The 25,793-nt window shown below is 40.5% G+C and overlaps 1 protein-coding gene across 5 annotated transcripts in view; it reads right to left on the bottom strand.

Annotated features, from left to right (window-relative positions):
• HECW2 (HECT, C2 and WW domain containing E3 ubiquitin protein ligase 2) overlaps positions 1 to 25,793 on the bottom strand; it is a 186,022-nt gene that overhangs the window by 61,908 nt on the left and 98,321 nt on the right. For all 5 annotated transcript variants that reach the window (XM_090144283.1, XM_090144285.1, XM_090144284.1 and 2 more), the window contains 5 exons: positions 23,652 to 23,759; positions 8,240 to 8,334; positions 5,204 to 5,279; positions 3,282 to 3,451; positions 826 to 968 (listed from right to left, as the gene is read on the bottom strand). In XM_090144283.1, coding sequence (XP_090000409.1) covers positions 826 to 968; positions 3,282 to 3,451; positions 5,204 to 5,279; positions 8,240 to 8,334; positions 23,652 to 23,759 — 592 coding nt within the window. The remainder of the gene's footprint in view (positions 1 to 825; positions 969 to 3,281; positions 3,452 to 5,203; positions 5,280 to 8,239; positions 8,335 to 23,651; positions 23,760 to 25,793) is intronic.

Raw genomic sequence — 25,793 nt, 5'->3', positions numbered from 1 at the left:
AAATGTGAAATTACACATTTGCTTACACTACTGCATCTCTTGCAAACCTCCAACCGTTTGCTTCATCTCTGCAAAATATCACAGTGCCTAAGCATCAAGTCCCAGGCTCTTTCAAGTATGTATGGTTTTCCAGTGGCCTACTTTGATCATCCATTTGACTGTACTGATACCTCCTTCAGTAATCATCTCAAAGTATAAAATACCTTAAAAATTTTCAAGTTGAGATTCTTCTTTAAACAATAATAGCTATCCAAAAAATGAACAATTTTTTAAAAATAGACGAATTTTGAGTCTCATCAGTGCTCTATTCATAGGATGAGGCAATTTTAATTTGTTAGTAAAACCAGCACTGAAAAATAAAGATTCACAGCTTTGCAACAACTAATCAACTAGTTGATTAGATATTAAATCTCTCAATGTTACACTGACAACTAAAAATAACTGAGTTACAAAAATGAGAAAATAAAACTTGCTTGTTCTAAGAAATTTGCACACAATTATATAGCATTGTGATAATGCTCTCCTTCTAGGTTGGCGAGCCACAGTTTAACATTTTTGTGATGGTAATGATTTTTTGTGTAAAGATATCAGAGTTGGAAACAAATTGCAGAGAAACATACATGCAAACACAAACATATGCATTCAGAATGGGGTGAGAAACACCACCATCTTCCAATTAGGCGTTAAGGATATTAAAATTCCAAATAAATTTCTTACTACAGTTGCAATACAAATTGTGACTGTGCCAGTAAACCAGAAAGGTTGTTCTGTGCCAGCAACCTATATGTTGAGTCTCCCTCAAGCATTAAGAATGTATTAATTTACCCAATTGCATGCCTCTCCAACAGTCTCTGAACTGGTATGGTTAACTTCCCAAGAAAGCGTTTGATGATTGGACGACTCTTGGCAAATTTGTCTTTAACTTCAATCTCCAGGACATCTGTTAGAAGTGCAACAAAAGGATATTTCTGGAAGGAAAGAACATATTTGACATGATATCAATATACCTTTATTCAGAAAGCACGTATGTAATTACTACTAGCTTGCAGGGAACTCTGACAGCATTAACTGAGGACTACAGCGGTTTCCATACTATAAAGTAATGTCAACACCACTATTAAGTACTGTATTTTTGCATACATAATTAGCTAGAAAGCAAAAACCTTTTTACCATTCCTAGAAACCATATTCTCAGTAAGAAGCTGCACTGGACAAAAGCAGTTAGATGGTCCTGTTCAGAACGGAGAAAGCAATGTGTCCTAGCAGCTGCCTCAAGATGGATAGTAGAAATAACAAAGATAAGAAATCTTCACTGTACACTATTAGAGGATAAAAGACTAGCAGGGCAGTGCAGAAGAAAGAAGAGTTTCATTCCAGTCTGCGTTTGGCAAACTTTCCATCCAACATCCTGCTTTGTGGTCCTTTTTAATATGTGTTACAGACCAATCTGTAGGCCATATTTTCATGAGCACTGAAAATAAAGAAGGATAATTTTCTGTAGATTTTCACCCCAAAGTTCAAAAATTTTCTCAATAAGCTCCAAGAGTTTTTCCTGAACTTGGGGCCTTTATACAAAATGGCATTAATTTATTAAAAAAATTGTTATGTCTGGTAAGATCTCCCACCATCCCCTTTGAGGGAACACTGTCACAGTCACTCTTTTCAGCCTAGCTTCAAATTTCCTTATGTTTATGAATAATTCATACTTGACATCTGTGCTGTTCTGCAATCCTGCCTGCAAATGGTCAAGATTCAACAGTGGTACTGGGCACATATGTGAGCAGGCATGTCAGCAGGGATGCACACATACACGTAATGTGATGACATTCTAACAAAAAAGCAGGCTGAGGAACCTCTAGATTTTTTAAAAATTCAAACAAAAAAGCATGGATAAAATCTACTGAAAAGCCAAAGTCATCTGTTACACTTCCACTTTCTGCCACCTTTAAGACCTCTGAGAAAATCAAAAGCTGAATACAAAGTAATAAGCATGTAGTTAGCTTGATGATAATGTATTGAATAAGAAACACAAGAAGAAACAACTCTTCAGCTCAGCTGTAGACAGTGGCTAAAAATGTTGAAAAACAGTAATTAAATTAGGTGAGGAATAAGAAAAAAAAAAAAGCATTATCATGCTGGGTAGAGCTGTGATAAATATGACTTAAAATTTGTGTCTCGGTTTGGTAGAAAACTGCAATTTTGCAGAAGGAAGTAGATGTAAAATTGGATCAATTCTGCACCACTAGGACAGCATATGTAATGAGATCATAAGCTGGTATCATCAGAGATTGCTACAGGGAAGATACAGCAGTTAAAGCAAGCTGATTTAATACGTGCACCAGTGAACATTATCACTTTTCTAATAAGCTTCAAAAAACAAGGAGAACTGAAGGGGGAAAAAAAGAGCAAAGAACAAGAAGAGTTTTTCTTCCTACTTACTGAGTAAAGAAACAAACTGATAGAAAGGTGAGGAATCTATTTAGAGACAAAAAGTTCTAGTTTTTAAGATCTTAAGTTTTTCACAAATCCAGAGTCTTTCCCACAACAGAATACCTCAGAGAGTGCTAATGTTGGCCCCGCTCCGTTCTTTTTAACTGTTTCTTTGAAAGAAAGATGTGGCCTTGCTCTTCTATGCTCAGAGAGTTACAGGTAGTTAAAGTTCCTTCTCTGAGACCTGCTCAGCTTACCCAACATCAATAAATCAGAAAAACTGGGCTCTGCCCAACCACCTTCTGCCCCCAGTCCTTTCTAAGCTGTGCTGTGATACCTCCCCAGGCTTTCCTTTCCACAGCAGCACAAACAGTATACACCAAAGAGCATCCACTCTGCCTGGCAAAACTGAATGCTTGCCACCTGCTACGCACAATGAGGATATCATTTCTAAATGAGCAGTCATTGCCATCACTAGGCATAAATGCCCACTTATTGTACCTTTCCTTAAAGAGTCACTTCACAACATATGATTCATTTTAATTAATCTATTTTTTGCAATTTCAACTGATCTATTGGGCTGCTGAGTGATTCCAGCTCTTTTTAGCAGAGAAGCGAATGAAAAATCTCACAGTCGTACTGCTTAAACACAGGGCATAAACACACAGATGATAGCTGTTTCTATCCAACAACAGGGTTCCTAAAATTACTACAATTTCTGTGTCAGTTTAAATAGCTAGCTACAAAATAAGCTCCCAGCCTTTAGAGAGTAAAGACTGATGCATAAAGAGAAAATACAAGCCTGGTACGCTGCATCAACTTGCAGAGAGCTCTCAAAAGGCATACATTACCTCTCTGTGCCAAACAGGGTTAGTTGTGTTACTGATGATAGTCGATCTTCTTTCCTGACCATGATGAGCAAATGTAGGAAATGTACTTTTCTTGCCCGGCTGGATGGACATCTTTAAATAAGGATCGGGGTTGAAGAACATGCCTTTTTTAAGTCCAACTGCTCTAATATCTTTAAAGCAAACAAGGAAAGAAAAAGGAATGGAGTGAATGAAAGCTAGTTCACAAAGTAGGTCATTTTTAAAATATTACCTAGGAAATCAATTCACGTAAACTACTAAATAATGCAGTTTGAAATTACTCATAGAGTAACTGGATCCAGCGTACAGAAGATGCTTGAAGCAGGAAGTCAAGTGTTTTCCCAAGAGGATATACAGAGGAAAAGCAAGGACATCCTCATTTACATTTTGCCTTCCAGTCATTCCTAAAACAAAATTACAGCGTGAACTTTTAACTGAGGTACAAATGTTTTTTTGAGTATGTAAGGTATTTCTACCCTAAAACAAACCATTCCTTATCAAGCTTGTTCTGGATTATGATGCAAACTTTCTCTCAACTTGGGAATAAGCTATCCCACATAGAAGGAGGCAAGGTTTTCTGAAAATGCTTCTTTGTTCCTAGAGAAACCTCAGTGTCACAGCCCCGACAAAGTAAGTCTAAAGTAATACAGAGAAATTCTCAAAACAAGGCATTTTAATTGTTTTCTTTTCACAAGAAGTATTTCACAAACCAATCACACAAAAAAAGCCAAAAAACCCAGACCTGTAGATTTAAGGAGTGTAGCATGAAACCTAGGAAATAACAACACTGAACAATGGTTCAGATTTGACCTGCCATAATATATAAAGTTTAACATAATGTTATATTTAGAGCTACTTTGCTTGTCTCTTACCACAAGCAGCCAGGACCAGAATGTTCATCTTAGCTTCAAAAATACTCACTTGAAAGATGTTACACAATTATCTTTCATCACAACTTGCAAAAAACAGAATGTTCTCTGATTTGCAAAGCAAAAATCCATTAAAGATAAAATTTTGTTTAAAAAAAAATAATACACTAAGATAACAACAACAAAATGCAGACTCACCACATTCTGGATGAGCAACCAAATACATTCTGGAGAGCACCTTACAGACCTATAAGTCAATACACTTTTGAATTGAATTTAGGGGACTCCTCAAGTTGAGTCATAACATTCTGCTAAACACAGGTTTTTCAGATTTAACAAAACAATTATTCTAATGAAACGTACTAGTTCTATCCTGAAAACTGCTGCAAGACCAGAGCAAAGAACATTTTCTTCAGCTCTACTCCTACAGCCCCTAAACGTTTCCACTGTCAGCTATTTATTTAGAAGCAATCTTTTCCATATCTTTACGTAAGTCAAATATGCTACAGTCACACAAAATTTCCTGTGGAATAAAGTGTGAATCAAAACAAGTGTAGCTGGTAGACAGTATCCTTCAGCTATTTTTCTGTATGACAGCTAGCTCTGTTGTAAGAAAAGATTTTTTCCTTCTCCCTTCTTTTTTCTTCCTTCCTTTTTCTTGTTACTCCGTTCATAAAAGCGACAGAAGTGGCTTGCATTGTATTTAGAGGCTATATATTTAACCTTTTTTCTTTGCTGCACCAACTAGAAATTGTGCAAATTTCTCATGCCAAGATCCATCAACTCAGTTTCTTTTCCTCCTGGAAATTCATGATTCTGACTTATTTTCAAACAGAAGTTGTAAAGATATGACATCTTTCAAGCCACTAGAGTGTGCTCCTACAGAAGCTAAGGAAGAAAAGCACTCTACTTTTGACATTTTTTAAAACAGTAATCGCTTTTTTTAATTATTTATTTATTTATTTATTTTGTAAAAATGCCTTGTAAAACATAGATTTCTGTGGGGTTTTTGTTCTTGTTGTTTTGTTTTTATACCTGATAGTGTAAAGCTGACTAACTTCCGAGAATGCTGGGCTCCAGAAGCACCTTCCTCTGTGCCTTCTACTCCCATCTGTAGGGGAAAAAGAAATAAGAAACCACATACATTTTCATCTGTTTTATACATGTTCAAAGATCATTACGTAATTAGTAAGAAGTACACAGAAGAAGAATCGTACCAAGTACTGCCTATTACCATGGACAAAGCTGCAGTATCCATTTCTAGGAAAGCACATATTAATTATGTTCAGTGTTAATAAACTCATCCTTGATATCTTCCAAACAATCAATCACAAAAAGGGAAACCCTATTTTCTTATTCTTATAAAATCAACAGTATGGACTGGTAATATGTATGAAAGCATGAGCTAGTCAGTGACAGCAGGCAAAATTTTTGTTGCTTTTCACAAGAAGGCAATTTACTTTGCAAGAAGAAGAATGGCAGAGATAAAAAAGTCTAAAGAAAGCCTTCAGATTTATGAATGGAAAGTTATTCTAAACTGAGAATTATATCAAATATACAACTACGAATGTAATCTAAATGCTACTCTCATACTGCACAGATTTTCAGGTTTGGTTTTTACAGAAATCCCTGACCAGGTAAAGCACTACTTCAAAACACATGTATTAATGTCTAAATAGCTATACCAATGAATAGCCCTTTCAATTGACAGAAGAATTTTTCTCAAGGCAGAGATGTGCATTCAACTGAATAATCTAACATAAAAACATCAACAGAGCTATATTTAAAGTCAAATGGCTCTTTACATAGGCAGTGCACCCACTCCCAGACAGAAGAGATTACACAGTCTGCTGAAAAAGCTTCATCCTAACTACATTAGGAAAGAATATATGTGATAAAACAGGAAGTTGCCTGATCTATCAAACAAAGTAAGCTGAATACAAAGTTGTATACCTGTGCACAGCTGAAGTACATAAAGCAATTTTTAGCACTTGAGGAATTGTCTAAAAGCAAAATGAGAAGCTACAGGACTGATAAAGTATTTCTGGAGCAGTGGTTGCTGGACCAAGACGTGCAATCCATGAAGAAAGCACTAAAAACGTCCTTTCAGCATCGCTTTTAGCATTATCAGTATCTTTCAAATACTTCTCACAATGATCAGCGAACAAAAGCAAATCAGAGTAAGTGGTGTGGTACAACTGATACTGAGGAATTTCTTCCATTGCAAAATTCTAATACTTAGCATATAAGAGAGTCAAGTTAATAAAGTGATAAAGGATCCGCAACGACACTGATGCTTGATGTCTTCACGAGCTTCGGCGGTCTCATGAGGGAACAGACCGTGGCAGGAAGTTGCATGGCTGCAGCCCGGCTCATTTCCCTTCCACATCACTGGAGTCGTGATTCATCATCATTTTCAGGGACAAGCATTTCTCACCAGAATGCTGTCACCTCATCACTGAGCACACAGTACCACTGCTCCAATGGCTATATAAGGATACTTCAGCAGCAACAGCTGGTAGTAAAATTATGAGGGCATCACAAATGCAACAGGTTAAACTCAGTCTGACCAGACTGACCATCTGGAGGAGACCCTGATTTTTCACTGGCTCAAATGAACACAGCACAACATTAACTGCTGATCCCAAAATAAGACTGACTGACATTCTTGGTTTAATATGCCGTTAGTATGAATTAAACCAAAAACATAATTCCCACCATACTATGCAATGTGAAAATTTAGCAAGATCTGAGTTAGCAGGTAATTTACCACAACTTAAAAAAAAAACAGTAGGAATTGGGCATATCTCAACTCTTATACCACTTGCAGAACCAATAGTGACAGCAAGTTAACCCCACAGGACTGACTACTGACTCAGAAAGACAGGTCTTTGGTAACTTCCAAGTAAATAAACACATACTCAAAGACAGACGTTCACATGTCCTGTTGTCTAATGGCACTTGAAAAAATACTGGTGGCTTGTATGACAAGATCCAGAAATGATACAAGCTTAAATAGTTTCTCCACTACTTTCAGATGCACACTTTCTTCTATAAAGTATCAAGAGTTCATGTCTTGTGAGCCTATACTGCTCACAGGACAAATGATTAAGTGATGCTATCAGTTAGGTCAGTAATTCTAAGAGAAATAAAAAACATTCAGTATAATAAGACAAAGTCCGTTATAGTATATGCTATATTATATCACCATCAGATTCACCTGTATATAATATGCAATGCTGAAAAAGTGCAACATCAAATTAAAAGCAATCAACTTGATTAAATTGTGCTGTATAGTATCTTCAGTGCTGTAACTGTCAAGACAACATCCTGGCAGATATGATATTAAACATTTGGCAGCCAAAATCAATGAATCAAATGTACTGTGAAAATTTCTGTCAACTTAATATTAAATGTATTAGATGAATTACTTCAATCAAATGCACCTGGCTACAAGTTGGAACGTTCTTCTTTCAACAGGTATTCACATCACTGAAAAAAACGACTTTAAAACTTCTAGTATTTCAAAACAAGTCTCATAATGAAATTGTAAGAAGGCAACAATAAATCTCGAAAGCCAGAGAATTATCTAAATTTTGTTGGCATATAAGCACTCTGAGAATTCAATCATTTCTGCAAAAGCAGAGTTTTGTACAGTCTTCCTCCTTTTTAATACTCATTATTGCTATCTCAGTAACAATTTGATTTTTAATATTAGCAAATAAGAAGTAGAGACTTCTGATAGGAACTCAGTTTGAATTAGGTAACCAGTGCAACAGTGTTAAATCAAACTGGCAGCACTAAAATTGAAAGCAAGCAAAACCAAATTGTTAGTACACAAAGGATTTCAGTTAATTTCAGTGATTTCTAATGTTATTTTATAATGAAAAAATTTATAAAGAAAAATACAAAACCAGAAAAAGTATTTCCTAATTTTGGTGACTGCAGCCTAACAATATTCCCCCTGCACAAAAATCACTCTTAATGGTGAAACAAGAGAACTTACACTGATACATTTGTCTGGCAGTTAGTATCTTGCACAAATACAATGAATAAATAGGCTAAACTTACCATCACAGCAGGGTTTTTCACAGTGATACATGGAGTAGTAGCTCGGAGGGCTCCACTAACACCATGGTAGTACTTAAAACAGATCTTTATTTCAGCTGGAAAAGAAAACAAAAATCAAATCAAATCCTTTGTGACTGACACTAGGCAAAAGAAAATGAAAGGAACACATACAGAGAGTCATAGCTCACTTCTGTTCACAGCCTGAGTCACATCTGCTATGGAAGCACACAATAACTGTAAATGAACTACGTCTTCTTTTAACCTGCAGAGAATCAGGATACAGATTCAGGATATATTTCCATGGACTGTAATACAACCCTATTTGCTGTAAGGTAACTGCATTTCCTCTGTGTTGATTCTTAGGATACAGAGGAGAAAATAAATGATTAGATCATCTCCTGTGATCATTATTGCGCTCTTTGTTGCTCTTCATTCATTTCTCAAAATTAAATGTTGTCTTATGGACTCCACAGCTACTCACAGTACTTAGCATGAAGCTCACCAAAGGTGAACAAGGGGAATTATTCTCATGGTCTTGTCAGATGTTCCTCTGCTTATATGTCCAAAAAATACCTCAGAGCTTTTAGTCACAGGTTACTTGGCAAGTTGATGTTGAGATAGCCCTACAAACATTCTGGCAGGATTTGAGTTTCAACTATATTTTGGAGAGTTATTAACATACTGTTCAGTTTGCTCTTGAAAGCTCATTCTATATAAGCTGAATCCATCATCCAATGATCTTTTTTCAGAAATACTTTAGCAGGAAATTAGAGCAGTTAGTCAATTCCTTTTTGTGTATTCTGCAGGTTATACTTCTGGCTATTTCAATATATTCAGTTGTGAAAAAGGCTTACCAAGACATGTGCTACTAGCATGACTCTTGTCAGACTTTGGAAGAAGTTTCGTGACATACATATCTGAAGGAAGCTGGAAGCACTTCATATTGGAACACAGGAAAGGTGAAAGTTTCACCATGTTTCTGGTCCTACTGAATAAAGTTTTGCTAAATTGCTTTTGCAGCAAACAAAAGAGTATTACATTTCACTGAAGCCTGACATCTTCACTGTTGTTCGCCTGCATTCTTTCAACACAGTGGAATGGCTGTCCTTGATCCTGCAAGACCTTCCCTGTCTGGAACAATGTCCCCGTTTTCCTTCTCTGCTGGAACAACTCTTCTGTAGAAGGTTGATGAAGGTTTATCTCTGGGTACAGAAATGACCACAGCCAGGCAGAAATGGCCACAGGCAAGTACAAATTATAGCAACCAGGTTGGACAGGCCAGGGGGTGTGCATGAAAGTCTTGGCATTTCAATTTCTCTGACTTGGTTTAACAGTACGACAGTAGCCTTAAAATACAAAACTGTGTACTGAAAAAGAGTTTTGAGACATACAGCATGATTCCTTGAGGGATGAGGTTCTTTGTCACTGCAAGATAAAAGGTCCGTTTACCCCTGCTCAGAAGGATTAAAATCCATTCTGCAAGTCTGGTCAGCCAAAAAGGATTTTTAATTTCTAATTTGCTTATAGCTCAGCATTCATTCACACCCTTTCTCCTAGTACAGTGGACGCACCTCCAAGCTGGCCTTCAAAGGCAAGCGCGTGTCTCCCAGCCCAGTGGGGACTGAGATGGTGGAGGGCTCCTAATCCCTCCTCCTCACAGCTGAGTTCACCCACACTGTCAAAACACCATCATCTAGCCTGCTCTACTTACTACAAACATAAACAGTAAAATTCAAAGCACAAACAGGATTTCTAATCACCTATAAAGGTCAATAAGGCCTAGAAACCATAAGTCAAGATGTGCAGGCTCTTCCTATACACTGAAATTCTATTGACCTACGAACAATGATTATATCCCAATGAGCACACAAGGATTTCCATCTCATATATAATTAGAGTTTCAGCACAAGTGCTGCTAACTTTCACAGGTGCTTTCCAACTCCAAAGCTCAGCTTTATTGAGACCCAAACTTTACCTGCAGAGGGTTTCTGGAGATACAGTTTCCTCGGTCTGTTGCCAATGACTATGCAACTACCTTCTCTTAGTTCATCACTTCGGAAAATAAGCTAGCAGTGGAAAGGCTATCAGCTGCTGCTTCTATCTGCAGATAGCCAGAATACGGACAGAAGTCTATTATACATTCTCACTACACTGGCATGTACATACCCCTGAAGGCTGAAATGTAGCCCTGCAAGCTCTGGATCCTCAGATTACTTTCTCTCAAAGAGTCACACTATATAATTATACATTTCTCTCCAATATGTATATGCGGCTGGTAGTAGAAGAAAACAACTCAGTATACAGAATGAACAATTTCTCCCATACCAAAGAAATTAAAAAAAAAAAAAAAAAAAAAAAAAAGGCTGTAAGCCTAATTACTTAAAAAAGCAGAGCACTTAAACATACAACATCTGGAGACTTCTATCGCTCCCCAGGAGAAGCAGCACTGCTATGGTTCAGGCTTTATACAGCTCTACACATAGGAATTGTAGAAGTGCTGTCAGCACTGTGTCGATAGGATTAACATAGGAGAAGCTGTGTTTGAAATTCAGCATGAAATTGAAAAATGGGCCATCTGGAACATGCATACAGACATTGCTAAAGTGAATAAAAGTTTGCAAAATCTTTTCTTGCACATAGGAAGAACACAATTCCCTCACAAGACCAGCCACAGCTAAGTAGATTTTTCTTCGTATCTAATAATTTTTAAAACTACTATTAATACTTAGCACAGAAAGAAATCTCAGAGGGATTGTGCCAATTCAGAACAGCTGAGGATCTTGCTCTTTGACATCTTCTCTATTGTGTTAGAAGAAAAACTGTGACTGGAATATTTGTTCTTCATGTCAAATGGATTCCCGTGCTCCAGATACATTAAAAACAGATGTCTGTGCTTGCACCTGACAAAATATACATCAACCTATTATGTACAAATAAGGCCCTATGAATATAAAGAGCTCTTCCAAAAACAGTAAATTTCTGCAGACATGACTTTAATATTGAGAAAGCTGAATTCAATACATACTGAGACTTCCTCTCAACTGTTCCATAATATAAAGGGCACAATAGCATACATCACCTACAGAGTTGTTCTACTTTCTTCCATTCATTCTGCCAATTGGTTTGGAAATGTTTCCTTTAAGTTGAAAATTTGCTCTTTTATTTCTTTTCTTTCCCACTTCTTTCCCCAACATGCTTATCAACTTGCCTTGTTTGAGTTCTGCACTGAAAAAGGTAGCAGAAGTAAATTCAGCAAAGAGAAGATGCCTGTACCTGACCATGTACTGTTAGCCGTGTGCCTGATTCAAGAAATTTGCAGCCTCATGGAACAAACAGTATTTTCATCCATGGGAAAAAGTGACTGTACCTAGCAGTGTGTTCTTGCTGCCACACACGTCCCATTGTCTCTGACGTTTCTCCAGACATCACACAGACCGCAAGGAATTCCTACAGCCACCAGACATTTCCTCTTCATTTAAAAATAGGACAAAGTGAAATTGGGCTATCTGCGAGCGTTTGAAAGAATCGCAAGCAGTCATGTAAGTAGGGGTATGTGTTAATTAATCTGAACACTCCATTAGAACATAATTCTCTTCTTTTAAAGCCAATAGTTGTTATCATTCTATAATTATAGTTTTATAGCTCAGATCCATTATATAAAAATTCTGGAATAAACAAAGTTTTCTGGGACTCAAACAGTGATATTTGAATTTCAAAAGAAGTCCTGCATGAAATTATAATTCCCTCTATGGACCATGCACTCTTGTCTCTTCAATAATAGAGAGATCAGTTTATACCAAGTAATAGCTTGCCTTTAAAATGTCAGTAATTCTCCAAAGCCCCTCACTTTATCTATGTGCTTTTGGCCTTTATCTTTGCCTAACAAAAAAAAAATGCTTTAGGATAAAAAGATACACAGAATACAGGAATTTGGAGTACATAAACGCAAGTGTAATTCTAGAAGAACACATTATTTCCAGGAGACCAATAATTCAGGAAAATAAGAATACTCACTTAGAGAACAGTTTGTTCAGGATCAAGAGGTGGACTTGACTATAGACACTACCACACCAGTTATCTGTGTATGTGAAACATGCTGTAATTAAGCAAGCCAAGCAGATAAAACCTCTTTGGTATAGAGGACGGTAGCCGAAATATAATTAGAGGGAGGCCTGGCAGGTGGGTTATACCACACTCCCACAATCTCACCATGGCAAACGTCATGTGCTTACAATGGTGGAAGCAACTGCCAGATGGCTGGAAACATACCCTGTGCCCCATGCCATCACCCAAAATAATACCCCAAGTCCTTAGGTAGGATATCCCCTACCTAACTGAAACTTCTGTACCAGAGCTGAGGTCATTACACACTCCACTGAGAGGGGATGGCAGACACTCCTCTGAAAGCTAAGGCAAATCCTCACAGGACTGCAGCAGTCTGACACTCCCTGCCAACTGCACAGGAGCTGCCCAGCTCCCGGACAAGGCAGATCAATGCGAGAATCACATGCCTGAATCCATGGCTCTCTGCAGATCTGAGCACATATCCTTAAACACTCAATGAGAATTGGGAGAATTTCCCCAAAAAGCATGGAAACATGTTTTGGAAAATTCTGGCTCTGGAACAAATTGAGTCAATCATATTCAGCCTTTACAAATGAATAAAGGCAGAGCTAGGTCAGGGAAAAAGCATTGAGTTAAGCCCTATTTTTTCCCAGCTGAATACATCCACCCAATGGACAACTGAAGGAATTTAAAAGTGTTAAAAGTGTAGAAATTTAGAAGTGTTTCACACATCCTGCCAGTTGAATTTATTTTCCTTAGCATGACTGCAGTGAACACAACCTTCTTGATCAAATACTACATATTCTTTCCTCCTCATCATATTAAGCAAGAACCTTTTTGACTACTCCTGAGAGCAAACAGGAGAGCAGCAGAACATGTGTAGAAATAGGCTGCCTCCTGGTACCTGCTGTTTCCATCAGCAGTACGTCAGATTATTTTACAGAAGGAATGAAAAAAGCCTCAAAACTGACCAAAGCAGAACCACAGAGAGCTTTTTAGCTAAACTAGTATCAGTAACAGATTTCTGTCCTCTTGTCTCTATCCACTTAAGCTGCTTCAAAGGCAGCTACAAAGCAAGATCTGCTGAAGTAACAGCCTATGGACCTGGCCTGCCATCCACACTCACTTTCCTGCAACTCTGAGACACTTATTTACAGTCAGGAGCACTGAATATTACATTTCACTTCGGCCAAGTGTTTAATTATAATCTAACCCTTATAATAAAACACTTCAGGTATTATGTGCTTAAGCAAGCTAACAAGGCTTGTCATAAATTGCAAAAAACCACAAGAGATGATCCTATTTCAATTGTTATTTTCAAAAATAACTGCTAGGAAACAACGGATATAAACTGCAGAAGTATTTCTAACTTAATGAAAAGGCTTATAAATAAGGCTGCAACAATAACCACGAGAAACAGCCCAGTCAGACTACTGAGAGGGTACTGGTTATACAGTGCCACTAAATCCAGGCCTCCACGTCAGAAAAATATAACCTTTACAACTTAAATTGAATGCTCAAAATATGTATGCTGGGTAAAGGTAATGATTTATTTTGATAGAATACTCATTAACACTGACCACTGACCAACATTTTGGTCAGAACATGGAACTGTGCTCCTATCTCTGCCAGACAATAACAACTCTTCACTAAAGCATCTTTAAAAACTGAAAGTACATTGAGTTCAATTACAAAACCCATTTGGTTTGTTTCAGTCTCCCTTAGTATTTTTAAACAAAAAAAGAGGGCTGAAGTTCACTCTGCTAACTGCAAATTACATCAAGTTTCAGTCTCCATCCCTCATTTTTATAAAACTTATAGTTTCACTGAAATAAGGACTGAATACAGAGAACTCTATATAAAGCTTCAGTTGTAACCTGATACCAGTGTAATGCAAACACACGTATCACCACCACGCTTTCTGAATATATCTCAGAGTCATGCCACAAAACTGAGATTTTAAGGACAAAATAGAAACAGTCTGTGCAGTTACCGCATCTGAGCATTGCAGTGTGGCACCAGAAGGGATTTAACCACAAACATCCCAAGAGTGATCTGGAAATGATTGATGCGATGAGACTGGCAGTGTGTGGATGAATCCCAACAGCTGCCACTATGAGTTATTGTTCAAGATGTGAAGAAAATATATGCAAATCGATATGCTTCTTTCTATTCACAGTAATGACTATGACATCAAACGCTATAAATAACAACAAACACATTACACTGCAAGTAAAGTAGGTGAAGGTGTTTCTCGTGGATACTGTAATTAATACACATGGCACCTCAGCTATAACTGACAAATGTAAGTCAGTATGACTCCACAGCTCAATCCAGGAAACCCAGACTTAAAGGAGGCTCTCAGCCTATGCCCATACTATAAACTGAGTAGGATTATAGTATGAATTAAAATACAAGCAGAAAATCAACCACACAACAGTCATGGAGCACCTCTGACACTTCTGTCCCAGGTGCTGGGGAAGGCTGGGGCTGTATGGACACAAGTCATACTGTGCCCCTTGCTCCCAGCAACTGAAAATAGGCCCTAGCCTATTTTACCTATTAGGACATCTGCAGCCTTTAACTCCTAGGAACTTTGCACCTAAGGAGATTCATAAGCACTGGAGTTACTTGTTCCCAGCAGTGACAGTACTATACTGAATCCCCCCTCCTGCAGCACTTCCAATACAACCAGTCCTCGTTGCCCATATTGCAAACTTAGAAGCTGCAGTTTTTAAATGAGTAGTAGCTTGCAGCAGCTTGTATCAGCTATTCTGCAGAAAACTCAAGCCTCCTTTCAAATGTTTTCTCTATCACCAAGGTTTCCCTACAAATCATTTCACTCTTTCTGCTAGCTCTGTTCTCTATAAAGAATGCCATCACCTCTGTCCCAACACACCAAAAGAGGACACACAGAGAAATTCCATCACATTATCAGCACTCGTGGAACAATTACAGCTTCTCCTGCACTAAACAATATAGTCTTGACTCTAATCATGATAAATATCAGATAACCATACCAAACACAGAAGCATGAAGCTGAGCCATGTTGCACATTCCCACAGTTGCCACCAATTGATAGTAACACACACCTTGAACTCGCCCTTTCATTTCACAGGAGAAGGAAGAAAACTGTTTGCAGAGCTGTGGTCACGTCTAGCAATCCTTCTGTAGTTGATACAGCAAACAACTTGAAGCAGCAATCTAGTGAGTCATTGTTTTCCCTCCCCCACATTTAAGCAAACCTCAAAGCAAAAAGTTTTTAAGTCACATCTATTATATAAGAAAACAGCATCTCAGGCACACTGATGCTCAGATTCACCTTGTCAAGTCTCTAAAGTGACAGAGATCCTTTTCATGCTCACAGAGCACTTTTGCTCCATTTCCAGGTAAAAGAAAGAAGAGAGCCTGCTTGCAGTCCAGAGCCAGTCACTTTCTCTAGGTGACAGCTTAAAGACACCAGCTGCTTTTGACGGTGAGCTGGACTTGGAAATTATTTTCCTTCCTTTTTGCATACTCTTTTCCTTCCCCACTCCTCAATCACTCCCCTCAGAGGCTGCTTGCATTTCGGGAATATATTAACTTCATCTAATTATTTCAATGTTGATTCCTTTGATTCTCTCCTCTGCATAGAATCTGTGGATTTTTTTGTGTCACTTTTTGTTTAAAGTGTGTAAGAGCTTCCTTTGATCATCTGTGTTTGGCTAATTTGGGGTGCTTTGGGGGGAATTAATGCCTGTTTTTAGTATGAAGATGATGAGATCCTCCCCGCCCTCCTTTCTGTGGGCAGTCTGATTTGAATAGAGGAGATAGCAAGCTGTGCATTTACAAGTTATTTGCTTGGGAAGTAGGAGATACTGAATCCATGGGGAGAGATTTATAAGGAATAAATCAAATGACTGAAAAACTGAGTTAGAGGACTGCAGATACATAACAACATAAAATTCAGGACAAAAACTTGAACAAGGCTTAATTTTAAAGATAAGCAAAAATTCCACATACTTCAATGAAACTATTAAGAAGTTTAAAATGATCCTCATAGAAAAAGAGCTTCCTAAATTAAGGTGGAAGATGCTTTTCCTACAAGGTACAAATCTGAGCATTTCAGAGAGGTCTAAGGCCCAATCCAGCTGACTCACACAGATTAACATTAATGCAATTAAAATGGAAATACTCCTGCAACATACAGTTTTAGTTGGATATGGCTTGTAAGCCATATCTGAGATTGTACTTCCAGTTGTTCCCTGCATTCCTAGTGAAGCACTGTTGAACTGTGAACGTTCTGCTCTGTGTCATTACTGAGAGAAGTAAATATGACAAATCCCAAATTCCTGTGTCTGATATATTTTGCCTCTTGGAAATGATATTCCTGAACACAAGAAGTCTACAACTGAAAAGTTATTTCTAAAATTTGGACAATAATGGCAGATTAATGGATAAGAGGTACCTTAACTCCAATAATCAGGAGCATTGTTAGTGGGAATATTAGCTACTCCATTGGCCTCCCCCTCTTGCTATGACAGTGCTATACAGAGCACAAGTTATATCAGCACTATGGTGGGTTAGAGCCTAAGAGAGGAGCTATATTCGTGTCCACAGCTGGCACAGGCTGGGGATCATCACCACTTAGAGAGCACAGCGTTATCCCAAATAGCGTTGTTATTCCAACACACATCTGGAGCTGCACAACAGTGGCAACTCCACTGTGGCTGTACCCGAACTGTGCAACAACCTGCTGTAAATGCCTGGCTATGATTTAGTGACCTGAGGAGGAAAAAAACATAATAATAGAAAAAGAATGGCTACATATAATTGCAGCAAAGATGCTTCTCCCACAAGAAGCTAAAAGAAGAAGCTGCTGAGCAAAGTGTTGCACATCTATGGAGCCCTCTGGTTTGGAAAGTGGAATTAGAAACTTAGTACAGCACATCAGTGCAATTTTTGGCTTCTCATTAGAAGCACAAGTAACAGTAGTATAATATTTATGTGCCACACTATGCGCTGTAGCAACATACGCTCACAAACCTTTTTAAAGTTCTCACTGGTGCATAATCGCTTCTCTTTTCTTCAAAGTATGGCAGCCAATACCTCAATTAGTAAAGTTAGCCATGATCAAGGAACACAAAATCTGCACTCTTGCACTCTTCATATCAGTTGTTCGCAAAGTGCGTTGCAGCTAACTCAATACTGCTAGTTCTAGGTTACTCACAAGAACTAAAAACATTGCTCATGAGCCTCAACTTCAGATATTAAAGAGCAACACCCAACCAGCTTTAGGACACAAACAAATACGCCTGAAGCTAAACTGCTGGCACTGAAAAAAATACTGATACAGCATATGTACGAGAGCTGATCCAGAAGTAAAGCCTCCTATTTTATTACGTTGGCCCATGACATCAGAGGTAGATGGTGGTGGTATGACAGTAGAGGCTGAACCTTCCCACCAATATTCCATTACATGTTGCTGCTGTGCTACAGGTAGCAGCAGAGGGGCAGTCTGACAAAATGGCATCTGACATGGAAGTGCAAACAGAGCAAAGGTATGCCACTGAATGCCTCCATGAAAAAAAAAATGGCACCCACTAACATTCATCAACACTTGCTCAACTTTTACAGAGACCAAACAGTGAGCACAGTGAGGCACTGGGTGGTGAGTTCACAGATAGTCACCACCACTGGTGCAGATTTTTATGACCGTAGATACAGGCACTTGTTCACTGCAGGTGAAAATGCACAGCTCATGGCAGTGACTAAGCCAAAAAGGAGTGTTTTGTAGCTGAGAATTTGGTCTATCAAACAGTGTTACTGCATTCTTTGTATCTTGTAGTTTCCATGAAAAAAAGGAGGCATTACTTTCAGAGCAGCTGACATACAAGAAGGAAGAGGCAAGGAACTCTTCTAACGTAAATTTTAATTTACTTTAAGACTACTATCTTTGGCACCAGGAAAGTTAATCATTTTCTTTGACCCTCATTATCTTCTTCATCTTCATCTTCAGTTCAACCATCTTCTTCTATAGCAATATAGCCTGGCCTTTGCAGTGCTGGGTGATGGCAGCACTAGTTGTATAAGATGTGACCAACTGCATGACTTACTCAGCCTTGTGGTCAACCTGAAAGAGGAGGTAGAGAGGCTGAGGACCATAAAAGAGTGTGAGAAGGAGACTGACTGGTGGTGCCGGTCCCTATCAGCCCCAGGATCTGGGCTCATAACTGAGGCATCATGTGGAGCATGTCACCCCCCCCGCCTCGTAAACAGGTGGGAGAGGGGAAGCGGCACGTGGGTGAGGGGAACCGGTGGGCTGACAGTGCTGCAGTGAGCCTTGTGTCCTCTCCTCCTCCTACGAACAATTCGAGAAAGGGGGAGGAGTGGAAACATGTACCAGCTCGACAAAGTGGGCATCCCCCATCCCGACCATCCTCGGCTCTCCAGGTGCCTCTGAGTAATAGGTTTGAGGCCCTGGAACTCGAGGGAGAGGTGAATGGGGGTGTAAGGGGAGGTCAACCCGTGAGGTTGCCTCAGGAAAAGCATTTGGCCCCATGCCTCAAGACTGCCTCCACCCGGAAGGACAGAAGGGTGGTTGTTGTAGGAGACTCCCTGCTGAGAGGAATGGAAGGTCCTATATGTCGGCCTGACCCTACCCGTAGGGAGGTGTGCTGCCTCCGTGGGGCACGGGTCAGAGACATTTCTAGGAGACTTCCTGGTCTGATTCGCCCTTCTGATTATTACCCGTTATTGATAATCCAGGCTGGCAATGATGAAGTTGCTGAGAGAAGTCTCAGAGCTATCAAGAAAGACTTCAGGGGACTGGGGCGGGTAGTCGAGGGAACGGGTGTGCAGGTGGTGTTTTCTTCCATACCTTCAGTGGCAGGGCAGGATACTGAGAGGTACCAAAAAACCCACCTCATAAATAAATGGCTCAAAAGTTGGTGCAAATCCAGGAATTTTGGGTTTTTCGACCACGGGAAAATTTACTGAGCACCTGGCATGATGGCAGCAAATGAAAGTAGTCTGTCTCTGAGGGGGAGGAGGATCTTAGCTGAGGAACTAGCAGGACTCATTGACAGGTCTTTAAACTAGGTATGAAGGGGGAAGGGAGCAAAATCAGGAACGTCGAGCTTGAGCGGGTCATTCCAGGGCTCGTACTGAACCTGCTGGGTGACAACAGTGAAGTACAAAGGGCTGGACTGGGGCAGGGGGGTGTTGGGGATGCTGCTGTTCTAGGGGAACCTAGACCATCTATAAAGGTGGTGAGACGGAAAGCCGAGCTGAAGTGCCTTTATACCAATGCACGCAGCCTGGAAAACAGGCAGGATGAGTTGGAAACCATGATGTGCTTAGAAAATTATGACCTTGTTGCTATCACGGAAACGTGGTGGGATGATTCCCATAACTGGAATACCACCATTGAGGGCTATCGGCTCTTTAGAAGAGGTAGGAAGGGTGGGGGAGTAGCCCTCTATGTCAAAGAGTGGATAGACTGTGAGGAGCTTCCTCTGTGAAACAGTCATGATCAAGTTGAGAGCCTGTGGGTTAGAATTAGGGATGGGTCTAACAAAGGCCAGCTGGTGATAGGAGTATACTATAGGCCACCTGATCAAGGGGAGACTGTTGATGAGGCTTTCTTGCTTCAGATGCAGGAGGCTTCGTGCTCACGGGCTCTTGACCTGATGGGGGACTTCAACCATCTGGATATCTCCTGGACAGACCACACGGCCAGTTGCAAGAGGTTCAGGAGGCTCCTAGAATGTGTTGACGATAACTTTTTGGTCCAGGTGTTGGACAGACCGACCAGAGGTGAAGCGTTGCTGTACCTGCTGCTCACCAATGTGGAGGAAATAATTAATGGTGTTACGGTTGGAGGCAGCCTGGGTTGCAGTGACCACGCTCTGGTCGAGTTTGTGATCTCGAGAGATGTGGGCCTGGTGAAGAGTGGCGTCAGGACCCTGAACTTTGGAAGAGCAAACTTTAAGCTGTTCAAATGGACTGTTGGCCGAGATCCCCTGGGATGCTTTCTTTAAAAACAAAAATGCTGAACAGAGCTGGTTACTCTTCAAGGATGCCTTCCTAAGGGCGCAAGAACTCTCTGTCCCTCTGAACAAGAAAGCAGGAAGAGGAGGGAGGAAGCCAGTGTGGCTCAGTAAGGACCTGCTGAGAGTGCTGAGGGTGAAGAAAGGTGCATACAAACTCTGGAAACAAGGGTGTGCCACCTGGGAAGAATACAGGGATGTCGTCTGGACTTGCAGATGTGGGATCAGGAAAGCCAAGGCACAGGTGGAACTGAACTTAGCGAGGGATGTGAAAAACAACAGGAAGACTTTCTATAGGTACATTAGCCAGAAGAGACAGGCCAAAGCGAGTGTACCTCCTCTGGTAAATGTAAAAGGAGAACTGGCTTCAACGGACAGAGAGAAGGCCGAGGTACTGAATGAGTTCTTTGCCTCGGTCTTCACTGGCGGCCAGGACTCCAGTACTCCTCCTGTCCCTGAGCCCTGCATCCCTACACCTCTGGGTGGGGACTGGGGTGGTAAATCCCCAACCCGCTGTGAGGACAGAGCAGGTCCGAGACCGCCTCATGAGACTGAATGTGTACAAGTCTATGGAGCTGGATGGCGTGCATCCCAGGGTTCTGAAGGAGCTGGCTGAGGTGGTTGCCGAGCTGCTCTCCATCATATTTGAGAAGTCATGGCTATCAGGTGTGGTCCCGGATGACTGGAGAAGGGTCACATCACTCCCATTTACAAGAAAGGGAGCAAGGAGAACCCCAGGAACTACAGGCCAGTGAGTCTCACCTCTGTGCCTGGGAAGATCATGGAACAGATCATCCTGGATGACATGCTTGATCACATGAGGAAAGGGCGTGTGATCCGTGACAGCCAGCACGGCTTCACCAGAGGAAGGTCATGCTTGACCAATCTGGTGGCCTTTTACGATGGAGTGACGGCATCGATGGACAAGGGAAAGGCGACCGATGTCATTTACCTGGGCTTGAGCAAGGCCTTTGACATGGTCCCCCACCACATCCTTATCTCCAAACTGGAGGGATGTGGATTTGATGGGTGGACCACTCAATGGATAAGAAACTGGTTGAAAGGCCACAGACAGAGGGTGGTCATCAATGGCTCTATGTCCAGGTGGAGGCTGGTAACGAGCGGCATCCCCCACGGGTCTGTCTTGGGACCGGTGCTCTTTAACATCTTTATCAATGACATCAATGATGGAATTGAGTGCACCCTCAGCAAGTTTGCTGACGACACCAAGCTGAGTGCTGCAGTCGACACGGTTGAAGGAAGGGATGCCATTCAGAGGGACCTCGAGAGGCTAGAAAGGTGGGCCCGGGTGAACCTGATGAGGTTCAACACGGCAAAGTGCAGAGTTTTGCACTTGGGCCAGAGGAATCCCAGGCATCCCTACAGACTGGAAGGAGCGGTCCTTGGGAGCAGCCCTGCGGAGAAGGACCTGGGGGTTTTGATAGATGAAAAACTTAATATGAGCCAGCAGTGTGCCCTTGAGGCTCGGAAGGCAAATGGTATCCTGGGCTCCATCAAAAGAGGGGTGGCCAGCAGAGATAGAGAGGTGATTGTTCCCCTCTACTCTGCTCTTGTGAGGCCCCATCTGGAGTACTGCGTCCAAGTGTGGAGCCCCCAGTACAAGAAAGACAGGGAGCTGTTGGAGAGGGTCCAGAGGAGGGCCACAAAGATGATCAGGGGACTGGAGCACCTCCCCTATGAGGACAGGCTGAAGGAGCTGGGCTTGTTCAGCCTGGAGAAAAGAAGGCTGCAGGGTGACCTCATTGCAGCATTTCAATACCTAAAGGGAGCCTACAAAGATGAGGGGAATCAACTCTTTGAAAGGGTAGATAACTGCAGGACAAGGGGAAATGGTTTTAAGTTGAGGGAAGGGAGATTTAGGTTGGACGTCAGGGGGAAATTCTTTACAGAGAGAGTGGTGAGGTGCTGGAACAGCTGCCCAGAGAGGTGGTGGATGCCCCACACCCCTGGAGGTGTTCAAGGCCAGATTGGATGGGGCCCTGGGCAGCCTGGTCTAGCATTAGGTGGGATGGTTGGTGGCCCTGCATGTGGCAGGGGGGTTGGAGATTCATAGTCCTTGAGGTCCCTTCCAACCCTGGCAATTATGTGATTCTGTGAAAATCCTATTTTGATTTTATCCTATTATATTTGATTAAAGCTCTTTCTTTCTTGTTAAAGTATGTGTTGTGTGATGCATAGATTTAACTCGGCAAGATTCACTGATGGCTTCTAGAAATAAAAACTTTTAATAATTATTTATAGTACAGGGGGCGAGGCCCAACATCTTTAGAAACACATGTATTGCTGTGTATCAGTCAATGAGAAGAGAAAATTCTGCCAAGATTTACAGTTAGAAGCACTGCAGTGTACAGTAAAGTATCTGAGTGGGTGTATATATATATTCTAATTTATGAAGGAAGACATTACTTGTGAGGCTAAACAGGTGGTAGAACAACTCACAGCTCTTTTGGGACTGATTGCCACTTAGATGCTACACTTATCAGGGTTCTCAACAAGCTCCTATACAACATCTGAGAATTAAATAATCTGATTTCTTAAGGGGATCACATACTTAAGATAGTAAAATAACAACTTCTCATTAAAAAGCCAAAAAAATTTAAAAAATTAAAAAACAACATACAACAGAGCAGCGTAGCTTACTGCGAGTCCTGGTAATCTAATGAAGTGGCTTAGCACTCTGATTTGAACCTTGACTACCAAGAATTACTGCAGAGCTCTGCTGGAGGTTTGTTTATTTCAGTCACACTAAGACTCAATATTTCAAAACCGCCCAGTGAATTTCCCAGCACAATGAAACTTCAGCTGAGACATCCTAATGCAACAGGACAAAAGGCTGGCAATTCCCAGCAATAAATCTAACGTTAATACTAACAAACATGAGCAAAGACTGTCACCTTATTAGCCTTTTCTTCATGTCCATTTACAAATTAATGTCTTGTCCAGATGAAACTTTAAAATTCCTGGGAGGGGACTTCATCTTTCACTGTTTATATACTACACAACACCCACAAGGCAACTTTTTGTTCTCTTGAAGTACACTGCCCAAGAACATCCCTAAAATACAAATGCACTTCAGAACTCAACTATTTTTTTTTTTGTCAATATTTTCATGACTTTTTTGTGTAATACACTTTTTGTGATGTGTAGTAAACACATTGAAAAATATGCTACTACTTGAGAAATACAGTCAATTCTTTAGGTTTGTTAGAGTTTGACAAAAATGGCTATCAAGTGCAATCCTGCAGGTTTGCCTTGACATAACTGGCATGTTTGCCCACTGATAAGTAGGTACTCACATTCCATAAAATAGGGACCAGGTTCAATTCGCCATACAATTTGTCCTTTTTGAGTGCCAGTCACTCCCCTATTCTTGGAATCCCAGAAATTGGCTGGAGAGTTCTCATCTGTAAGAGGAAAAAATATATACTTTGTCAGATAGCATTTATAAAAGCAGGGTGTTTTTTCAATTTCTTGTTTAGTTTGAGAGGCCCAGAAACACAAACGCTTGGGAAAAAAAAAAAAAAAAAAAAAAAGGTTAAGCTAATTAACAAAAGATACATGGCTTATCTTACAGTAGATAGATAGATCACTTTATGCAGACTTAGCAGACATACAAAGAGTCAAAGTAAATATACGGTTTCCTTTAAGAGGCGAACTGCCAACATAAAGCATTAAATTCCAAAACTACTTCTCCTCAATAGGCTGCAACTTCATCATGGAGTTGTAACACCATTTTATATGATGGTCTCGTTCTCTGCTGTGAAAATCTAGCACTTGCTCCTTAGCAGTGATGTACAGAACAGCAACTTGAGGTATCAGAACTTGCTTGACTTTTTGAAGTATTCCTACACTTCGAGATCTGGAGAGAATATTTTTATACATACACCAAAAAATATGGCATATTCAATTTTCCAGCCAGCATTATTACGAACTAGTGAATGTAAGTCCTAAAGGCAGAACTGTCACTTAATAAGCCAAAAACACAAATGAGTGAACCAAATGAAAGAAATTCCAAAGAGGAAAACTGAGATGCTAACAGTAAGTCTCTGGAGATCAGTTGAGCAGTATCAGTATTTTCTCCTCCTTAAAAAACATGTTTGTCATAGCAGAAACAAAAACAGGTCACGGGGTTTGTTTTTACTTACCAGCCTGTGTTCAGAAACTCAGAATGCTGTTTGAATGAAACACAAACAGAGGGAGAAGCTGTTTGAAGGGCACAAAGATTAGGATGACCCAGAGGAAGCTGACATAAATACAACTTCTCTCGTACAGCAAGTTCTTTGGAAGTAGGCATCATAGCATGCTAAAGTGCATTATGAAGTCATTTCTTAATCATACAAGTATACCTCCTGCCTCAAGTACAAGATCCTCCTTTCTTCAGTGGCACTTAATAACCCTGACTCTTAAAAAATAAGTAAATAACTTTGTTTTATTACACAAATTTGAATGCATTCTGCAATCTTAAAAAGATTTCACAAAAACTTAAGGCTACTCTAGTTCTGTTCAGGAAGCTCTTATCCAATCAAGCCCAGTTTCTTTGAAAAGAGGTCCCACATAAATAAAACTAAAGAACTGTCACCTATGTTTTACAAAGCCATACACTATTTATGAAAGAATAATCAAGAATGCAGCTTTGTTACTCTTAACTTAAAAATACACTCTGGAGCAGAACCCCTCCCTAACCCCCACCTGATCCACTTCTGACGCAGCTCCATGCTGTTCCCTCAGGCCCATCACTGCCACCAGAGAGCAGAGCTCAGCGCTGCTGTGAGGAGCTGCAGCTGCCACGAGTCTGCCCTCAGCCTATTCTGCTCCGGGCTGAACAAACCAGGGACCTCAACTGCTCCTCACACACCTTGTCCTCTGACCTTTCTCTTTTGTAGCCCTCCTTTGGATGCTCTCTAATAGCTACGTGTCCTTCTTATGTTGCAGCACCCAAAGTGTGCTGGGCGTTGAGGCTGTCCAGCACAAAGCACAGCTGGACAATCTCTTCCCTCAGCCGGCTCTAATACCATCAGGTTCAACTTTCCATGAGGACTTCATGCACAGAAATTGCACGCATCATAAAGGCAAGCACACAGACAATAAAAACTTACAGCATGCATGCTTACCTTCATTACCGCAAAAAGTCAGAGCAAAGAAAGCTGCATCTTATCCACAAATTTATTTTTCTCAAAGATAGAGAAATTCTAGAAGTACAGCCTGCAAAGCATATCAGGAGCCTCAAAGATCTCTGTATGTAAGCAAGCAATATGATGTTGAGCTGGTTGGGTTTTGCTTGTTTCTGGGTTGGTTTTCTTGTTTGTTTCTTCTTTTGAATGTGCCTTTCTAACCCAGGCTCCCACTATTTTCTTCCACGGACAAATCTCATGCTTCCCCAGAGTGCTAGTTTAATGTCTAGCATATTTCCACTATTGTCTCTTTTGGTTCGCTACACA

Source organism: Phasianus colchicus, chromosome 7, assembly GCF_987193195.1.
Source record: "Phasianus colchicus chromosome 7, bPhaCol1.hap1.1, whole genome shotgun sequence".
In the NCBI taxonomy this organism is placed as follows: domain Eukaryota; kingdom Metazoa; phylum Chordata; class Aves; order Galliformes; family Phasianidae; genus Phasianus; species Phasianus colchicus.
The sequence above is the reverse complement of the archived record's forward strand: the minus strand, read 5'-3'. Positions and strand labels throughout refer to the sequence as shown.